At 46.3% G+C, this 9,486-nt stretch overlaps 1 protein-coding gene across 1 annotated transcript in view; it reads right to left on the bottom strand.

The window, feature by feature from the left end:
• The window catches only part of LOC109888329 (cyclin-dependent kinase-like 5), a 17,225-nt gene extending 8,076 nt beyond the window's left edge, over positions 1 to 9,149 (bottom strand). The window contains exons 1-7 of the mRNA XM_031821880.1: positions 9,135 to 9,149; positions 6,182 to 6,357; positions 4,692 to 4,941; positions 4,318 to 4,444; positions 2,225 to 2,489; positions 642 to 1,395; positions 162 to 272 (exon numbers count right to left, since the gene is read on the bottom strand). Of these exons, the coding sequence (XP_031677740.1) occupies positions 162 to 272; positions 642 to 1,395; positions 2,225 to 2,489; positions 4,318 to 4,444; positions 4,692 to 4,941; positions 6,182 to 6,357; positions 9,135 to 9,149 (1,698 nt within the window). The remainder of the gene's footprint in view (positions 1 to 161; positions 273 to 641; positions 1,396 to 2,224; positions 2,490 to 4,317; positions 4,445 to 4,691; positions 4,942 to 6,181; positions 6,358 to 9,134) is intronic.
• Between the last annotated feature and the right edge of the window lie 337 nt (positions 9,150 to 9,486).

Raw genomic sequence — 9,486 nt, 5'->3', positions numbered from 1 at the left:
TTTATCATCTCCGTGGTATACAGTCTGATATACCACGGCTGTCAGCCAATCAGCATTCAGGGCATAGACATACTGCTGATAAAACAGTGCTAGAAGCAGTCAGAAACCAGACAGTAAGTGGTGAAATCAGCCTGTGATGAACAACAGAAAAAGCTATGGACCTCGTTCTTAGCAGGGCGTTGTGAGTGAAAGGAGGCCGGGTTGTCCCGCGTGGAGTCTTTAATCTGGGGTCGGGGGTGAGAGGTCACCACCTCTTTAGAAGACGGCTCACTCTGTAGACCAGATGGACGGACAGACAGACAGACAGACCGACAGATATACAGGCAGACAGATAGACCGACAGACAGACAGACAGACAGACAGATATAGCATGTGAGGCAAACATTACGAAGCAGCAGTGTGTGTGTGTGTGTGTGTGTGTGTGTGTGTGTGTGTGTGTGTGTGTGTGTGTGTGTGTGTGTGTGTGTGTGTGTGTGTGTGTGTGTGTGTGTGTGAGAGAGAGAGAGAGATCAGGAAAGAGACAGTACATTAGCAATAATGTGAGTTAGGCCAGATACTGTGGCCTCAAAGAGAGATACACAGACACACATATGCACATACACGCACACACACACAGCTGTCAGTCAATTATTGACACTGACCCTGGTCGTGTCTTCAGTGCAGTCCTCTCTGGACGATCCCACAGAGTGTCCTACGGGGTGTCTGGTGAGGGTGCGGTGCTGAAGCTGGGGGGAGAGCATCTGCAGACTGCTAGCCCTGGTGGGCAACCCCTGACCCACCATTAAGCCCCCCTCACTACCCCCTCCACCCCCACCTCCGTGGGACCTGTGGCGCTCACTCCTCCTCACGTACATGGAGTGGCGGTGAGGCCTCTGCTGGGAAGAGAAGGGACTGGTGTAGCCCAGGCCGTAGGGGTAGGACTCATGGGGGGAGGCCAGGGTGTGAGCTCCGTGGTTCCCCCCACCATCCCCTTCTCCTCCTGGGTCAAGAAGCTCCGGGCCCGGGGCCAAGGCCTCCTCTGGAGCTTTGTGTCTGGAAGAGGAGGCGCGTCGGCAGGATGAGTCCAGGGTGGAGCTCTCCAGACGGGGGTTGTTGCCGCGGGACGAGGGGCTGTGGCCGGAGGAGTGGCCGGTGTGGCTGGATGTGTGGCCAGAAGTGTGGCGTTCGCTGTGGCGGGGGACCTGGGGACTTCCAGGGGGGGCGTGGCCAGAAGAGTGTCGTTCGCTGTGGCGGGGGGCCTGGGGACTTCCAGGGGGGGCGTGGCCAGAAGAGTGACGTTCGCTGTGGCGGGGGACCTGGGGACTTCCAGGGGGGGCGTGGCCAGAAGAGTGGCGTTCGCTGTGGCGGGGGACCTGGGGACTTCCAGGGGGGGCATTGAGGTTCAGGTCCAGACAGCTGAAATTACATATAGACTGACCTCAACCATGAGTACAACAACACACATATTTACTGACCTCAACCATGAGTAAAACAACACACATATTTACTGACCTCAACCATGAGTACAACAACACACATATTTACTGACCTCAACCATGAGTACAACAACACACATATTTACTGACCTCAACCATGAATACAACAACACACATATTTACTGACCTCAACCATGAGTACAACAACACACATATTTACTGACCTCAACCATGAATACAACAACACACGTATTTACTGACCTCAACCATGAATACAACAACACACATATTTACTGACCTCAACCATGAATACAACAACACACATATTTACTGACCTCAACCATGAATACAACAACACACATATTTACTGACCTCAACCATGAATACAACAACACACATATTTACTGACCTCAACCATGAATACAACAACACACATATTTACTGACCTCAACCATGAATACAACAACACACATATTTACTGACCTCAACCATGAATACAACAACACACATATTTACTGACCTCAACCATGAATACAACAACACACATATTTACTGACCATCAGACCTAAATAAAACTCTAATTCTCAACGAGAATACAATGTTCAGATCTGGCCTCAGGGGACTACACATTTCCAAATACACACCATCACCAAGACTACACAAAATCAATAAGCTAGCATGCCCTTCAAACATTCATTAACCATTCCCTGACAGCTCTCTCTCTCTCTCTCTAGGTTAACAATTTCCTGACAGCTCTCTCTCTCTCTATAGGTTAACCATCCCCTGACAGCTCTCTCTCTCTATGTTACCTGGCAGGGAAGAAGCGGGCGGAGATTCCAGGGGTTGCCGTAGGGTCGTCAGGGTGCACGCCCCTCACCCCATCTCCAAGGTTACCACCCACAGACTTGGCATTGTTGCTCAAGGCGCTGTGGCTCTTGGACAGGCTCAGGTAGGAGCTGGAACTCTTGGAGGAGCTGTGGGTGGAGTCTATGTTGTGTCCACCATGGCGGCCATGTTGTTTCTCCATGGTATTGGTCTTGCCCTCCAGAAAGGAAGAGTGTCGTCCCTGCCCTACTGGAAATATTCAAATGTAAAAAATGGGCTGGCAATGCATTTATACAGTGCCTTGCGAAAGTATTCGGCCCCCTTGAACTTTGCGAACTTTTGCCACATTTCAGGCTTCAAACATAAAGATATAAAACTGTATTTTTTGTGAAGAATCAACAACAAGTGGGACACAAACATGAAGTGGAACGACTTTTATTAGATATTTCACATTTTTTTAACAAATCAGAAACGGAAAAATTGGGCGTGCAACATTATTCAGCCCCTTTACTTTCAGTGCAGCAAACTCTCTCCAGAAGTTCAGTGAGGATCTCTGAATGATCCAATGTTGACCTAAATGACTAATGATGATAAATACAATCCACCTGTGTGTAATCAAGTCTCCGTATAAATGCACCTGCACTGTGATAGTCTCAGAGGTCCGTTAAAAGCGCAGAGAGCATCATGAAGAACAAGGAACACACCAGGCAGGTCTGAGATATTGTTGTGAAGAAGTTTAAAGCCGGATTTGGATACAAAAAGATTTCACAAGCTTTAAACATCCCAAGGAGCACTGTGCAAGCGATAATATTGAAATGGAAGGAGTATCAGACCACTGCAAATCTACCAAGACCTGGCCGTCCCTCTAAACTTTAAGCTCATACAAGGAGAAGACTGATCAGAGATGCAGCCAAGAGGCCCATGATCACTCTGGATGAACTGCAGAGATCTACAGCTGAGGTGGGAGACTCTGTCCATAGGACAACAATCAGTCGTATATTGCACAAATCTGGCCTTTATGGAAGAGTGGCAAGAAGAAAGCCATTTCTTAAAGATATCCATAAAAAGTGTTGTTTAAAGTTTGCCACAAGCCATCTGGGAGACACACCAAACATGTGGAAGAAGGTGCTCTGGTCAGATGAAACCAAAATTGAACTTTTTGGCAACAATGCAAAATGTTGTTTGGTGTAAAAGCAACACAGCTCAATACCCTGAACCTACCATCCCCACTGTCAAACATGGTGGTGGCAGCATCATGGTTTGGGCCTGCTTTTGTTCAGCAGGGACAGGGAAGATGGTTAAAATTGATGGGAAGATGGATGGAGCCAAATACAGGACCATTCTGGAAGAAAACCTGATGGAGTCTGCAAAAGACCTGAGACTGGGACGGAGATTTGAGACAATGATCCAAAACATAAAGCAAAATCTACAATGGAATGGTTCAAAAATAAACATATCCAGGTGTTAGAATGGCCAAGTCAAAGTCCAGACCTGAATCCAATCGAGAATCTGTGGAAAGAACTGAAAACTGCTGTTCACAAATGCTCTCCATCCAACCTCACTGAGCTCGAGCTGTTTTGCAAGGAGGAATGGGAAAAAATTTCAGTCTCTCGATGTGCAAAACTGATAGAGACATACCCCAAGCTACTTACAGCTGTAATCGCAGCAAAAGGTGGCGCTACAAAGTATTAACTTAAGGGGGCTGAATAATTTTCAACGCCCAATTTTTCAGTTTTTGATTTGTTAAAAAAGTTTGAAATATCCAATTAATTTCGTTCCACTTCATGATTGTGTCCCACTTGTTGTTGATTCTTCACAAAAAAATACAGTTTTATATCTTTATGTTTGAAGCCTGAAATGTGGCAAAAGGTCGCAAAGCTCAAGGGGGCCGAATACTTTCGTAAGGCACTGTAAGTAGTCTTGCTTGAGACAGAACGGCCCATAGGGCCGTAAGGCAGCTTTATGTTCAAGTATACCCCCTGGACAGGATTCTAGTCTAGAGCATTTTTCATTTTAAGTGTTAAGGAAGGGGTATGTATTAATCTTATGTGCATGTTTCAGTAGGGTGGCCCCGGACCTTGCTGTTGCTGCTGCTGAGAGCGGGAGGTGGACTTCACGTACATGGCTCCAGGGCCCTGCTGGTCAGGAGCCTTGGCTCCTGGGGGCCCAACACCAACCAGGTTGAAGTCAAACTGTGTCGTGCCCTTTAAATAAAGAGAAGACAAGAGAAGATAAAATAAGACAAGATAATAACTTTATTGTCCCCAACCACGGGAAAATGTTTTCTGCCTTGTGCAATTTAGATGAAAATGCATGTCAAGAATAAACACAGGTCAAGACATTGACAGTTGGAAAAACAAACTAAATTAATACAATTTATGTAAACAAGTGTAGTTTGCGCCATAAGGAGCTGAATAAGTCAATGAAAGTAGAGGCCCTGACTTTGTTTACCTTGGTGTCCTTGGGGCTGAGCAGGTGTGGCATGTTGTTGTTGACCAAGTCCTTACTACAGGTGATGGAGCGGTTGAGGGTCTGGGTCATGTAAGCCTTGGGGTGGAGGGTGGGGCTCAGGCTGGACGACACAGGCTTGTTGCCGTTCAGGAAGCTGTCGTTGCCTAGGTGAAGGTCGCCATGGCGAGGTAGGCTAGAACATTCCTTACTGTTAGAGTGACGGTGACCCGAGCTCTTACTGCCGTGGCTTCTGTATGGGGGAGGGAGGGAGGGAGGGAGAAGAAGAGAGAGAGGTATTAAGATCAGAACATATTGAGATTGAGAGATATTGAGAGGTACAGGTATAGCTAATCCATATATCTAAGTAGCTTATTTTATCTGTGCAACAACAACATAGCCAGATGTGAAACCATGCAGTATCCAGAACCTAACCAGACCCCATTCAGTATCCAGAACCTAACCAGACCCCATTCAGTATCCAGAACCTAACCAGACTCCATTCAGTATCCAGAACCTAACCAGACTCCATTCAGTATCCAGAACCTAACCAGACCCCATGCAGTATCCAGAACCTAACCAGACCCCATGCAGTATCCAGAACCTAACCAGACCCCATTCAGTATCCAGAACCTAACCAGACCCCATTCAGTATCCATAACCTAACCAGACTCCATTCAGTATCCAGAACCTAACCAGACCCCATTCAGTATCCAGAACGTAACCAGACCCCATGCAGTATCCAGAACCTAACCAGACCCCATTCAGTGTCCAGAACCTAACCAGACCCCATTCAGTATCCAGAACCTAACCACACCCCATTCAGTATCCAGAACCTAACCAGACCCCATTCAGTATCCAGAACCTAACCAGACCCCATTCAGTATCCAGAACCTAACCAGACTCCATTCAGTATCCAGAACCTAACCAGACTCCATTCAGTATCCAGAACCTAACCAGACCCCATGCAGTATCCAGAACCTAACCAGACCCCATGCAGTATCCAGAACCTAACCAGACCCCATTCAGTATCCAGAACCTAACCAGACCCCATTCAGTATCCATAACCTAACCAGACTCCATTCAGTATCCAGAACCTAACCAGACCCCATTCAGTATCCAGAACGTAACCAGACCCCATGCAGTATCCAGAACCTAACCAGACCCCATTCAGTGTCCAGAACCTAACCAGACCCCATTCAGTATCCAGAACCTAACCACACCCCATTCAGTATCCAGAACCTAACCAGACCCCATTCAGTATCCAGAACCTAACCACACCCCATTCAGTGTCCAGAACCTAACCAGACCCCATGCAGTATCCAGAACCTAACCAGACCAAATTCAGTATCCAGAACCTAACCAGACCCCATTCAGTATCCAGAACCTAACCACACCACTTGTAGTGTCCAGTGCAGTGCTGACCTGGTGGCCACGGGGTTCTGACAAGAACAACAACAACAACAACACCAACAACCCCCTACAGTGCTGACCTGGTGGGCACAGTGTTCTCCATGTGGCTGTGGGGCTTCCTCTTGGAGGAGCGTGGGGGGTTAGGGGAGGGTGGTGCTGGGGCGGGCTGCTCCAGGAGGCGGAGGGGCTGGAAGGCTGGGTGGTTCAGACTCTGTTCTGTCAGGTAGCGGTCAGAAGGGACCAGTAACAACAGGTTCTAGAGAGGGAGGAGTCAGACCACAGCGGTTTAGGACACAGTTCTTTATTACAGTTTGACAATAAAAAATGTCAATCACAAAACTCTCTATACATACAGTGGGGCAAAAAAGTATTTAGTCAGCCACCATGTGTGCAAGTTCTCCCACTTAAAAAGATGAGAGAGGCCTGTAATTTTCATCATAGGTACACTTCAACTATGACAGACAAAATGAGAAGAAAAAAATCCAGAAAATCACATTGTAGGATTTTTAATGAATTTATTTGCAAATTATGGTGGAAAATAAGTATTTGGTCAATAACAAAAGTTTATCTCAATACTTTGTTATATACCCTTTGTTGGCAATGACAGAGGTCAAACGTTTTCTGTAAGTCTTCACAAGGTTTTCACACACTGTTGCTGGTATTTTGGCCCATTCCTCCATGCAGATCTCCTCTAGAGCAGTGATGTTTTGATGCTGTTGCTGGGCAACACAGACTTTTGGACTTTCAACTCCCTCCAAAGATTTTCTATGGGGTTGAGATCTGGAGACTGGCTAGGCCACTCCAGGACCTTGAAATGCTTCTTACGAAGCCACTCCTTCGTTGCCCGGGCGGTGTTGGGATCATTGTCATGCTGAAAGACCCAGCCACGTTTCATCTTCAATGCCCTTGCTGATGGAAGGAGGTTTTTCACTCAAAATCTCACGATACATGGCCCAAGTTATTCTTTCCTTTACACGGATCAGTCATCCTGGTCCCTTTGCAGAAAAACAGTCCCAAAGCATGATGTTTCCACCCCCATGCTTCACAGTAGGTATGGTGTTCTTTGGATGCAACTCAGCATTTTTTGTCCTCCAAACACGACGAGTTGAGTTTTTACCAAAAAGTTATATTTTGGTTTCATCTGACCATATGACATTCCCCCAATCTTCTTCTGGATCATCCAAATGCTCTCTAGCAAACTTCAGACGGGCCTGGACATGTACTGGCTTAAGCAGGGGGACACGTCTGGCACTGCAGGATTTGAGTCCCTGGCGGTGTAGTGTGTTACTGATGGTAGGCTTTGTTACTTTGGTCCCAGCTCTCTGCAGGTCATTCACTAGGTCCCCCCGTGTGGTTCTGAGATTTTTGCTCACCGTTCTTGTGATCATTTTGACCCACGGGGTGAGATCTTGCGTGGAGCCCCAGATCGAGGGAGATTATCAGTGGTCTTGTATGTCTTCCATTTCCTAATAATTGCTCCCACAGTTGATTTCTTCAAACCAAGCTGCTTACCTATTGCAGATTCAGTCTTCCCAACCTGGTGCAGGTCTACAATTTTTGTTTCTGGTGTCCTTTGACAGGTCTTTGGTCTTGGCCATATTGGAGTTTGGAGTGTGACTGTTTGAGGTTGTGGACAGGTGTCTTTATACTGATAACAAGTTCAAACAGGTGCCATTAATACAGGTAACGAGTGGAGGACAGAGGAGCCTCTTAAAAGAAGAAGTTACAGGTCTGTGAGAGCCAGAAATCTTGCTTGTTTGTAGGTGACCAAATACTTATTTTCCACCATAATTTTTTCAAATTCTGTCTGTCATAGTTGAAGTGTACCTATGATTAAAATTACAGGCCTCTCTCATCTTTTTAAGTGGGGAGAAACTTGCACAATTGGTGGCTGACTAAATACTTTTTTGCCCCACTGTATATATATATATATAGACGGTACCAGTCACAAGGTTGGACACCTACTCATTCAAGTTTTTTTGTGTATTTTTACTCTTTTCTATATTGTAGAAATAATAGTGAACCCATCAAAACTATGAAATAACATATTGAATCATGTAGTAACCAAAAAGGGGTTAAACAAATCAGTTTTGCAACACTCTTGGCATTCTCTCAACCAGCTTCATGAAGATTGTCACCTGGAATTCATTTAAAGTTCATTTGTGGAATTTCTTTCCTTCTTAATGTGTTTGAGCCAATCAGTTGTGTTGTGAACCAGGTAGGGGTGGTATACCAGAAGATAGACCTATCTGGTAAAAGATCAAGTCCATATTATGGCAAGAACAGCTCAAATAAGCAAAGAGAAACAACAGTCCATCATTACTTTAAGACATGAAGGTTCAGTCAATCTAAGAACATTTCAAGAACTTTTTAAAGTTTCTTCAAGTGCAGTCGCAAAAACCATCAAGCGCTTGACGAAACTGGCTCTCATGAGGACCGCCACAGGAAAAGGAAGACCCAGAGTTACCTCTGCTGCAGAGGATAAGTTCATTAGAGTGACCAGCCTCAGAAATCGGCAATTAACTGCACCTCAGATTGCAGCCCAAATAATGCTTCACAGAGTTCAAGTAACAGACCACATCTCAACATCAACTGTTCAGAGACCACTTCTAAAGGACACCTAAAGGACACCAATAATAAGAAGAAACTTGCTTGGGGCCAAGAAAACATGAGGCAATGGTGTAAATCTGTCCTTTGGTCAGATGAAGTCCAAATCTGAGATTTTTGTTTCTAAACTGCTGTGTCCTTTGTGAGAAGCAGAGTAGGTGAACAGATGATCTCTGCGTGTGTGGCTCCACACTGCCCTTTCCCACCTGGACAAAAGGAACACATACAATGCTGCACAATGCTGTTCATTGACTACAGCTCAGCATTCAACACCATAGTGCCCTCAAAGCTCATCACTAAGCTAAGGACCCTGGGACTAAAACACCTCCCTCTGCAACTGGATCCTGGACGTCCTAATGGGCCACACCACACTGATCCTCAACACGGGGGCCCCTCAGGGGTGTGTAACTCAGTCCCCTCCTGTACTGCCTGCTCACCCATGACTGGCACAGCCAGGCACGACTCCAACCGCATCATTAAGTTTGCCGATGACACAATAGTGGTAGGCCTGATCACCGATAACAACGAGACAGCCTATAGGGAGGAGGTCAGAGACCTGTCCGTGTGGTGCCAGGACAACTTACTTTACCTTTATTTAACCAGGCAAGTCAGTTAAGAACAAATCTTATTTCAATGACAGCCTAGGAACAGTGGGTTAACTGCCTGTTCAGGGGCAGAACGACAGATTTGTACCTTGTCAGCTCGGGTGTTTGAACTTGCAACTTTCCGGTTACTAGTCCAACGCTCTAACCACTAGGCTACCTGCCGCCCCGACAAC

The sequence above is a fragment of the Oncorhynchus kisutch genome, unplaced genomic scaffold, assembly GCF_002021735.2.
Source record: "Oncorhynchus kisutch isolate 150728-3 unplaced genomic scaffold, Okis_V2 scaffold4027, whole genome shotgun sequence".
Lineage (NCBI taxonomy): Eukaryota > Metazoa > Chordata > Actinopteri > Salmoniformes > Salmonidae > Oncorhynchus > Oncorhynchus kisutch.
The sequence above is the reverse complement of the archived record's forward strand: the minus strand, read 5'-3'. Positions and strand labels throughout refer to the sequence as shown.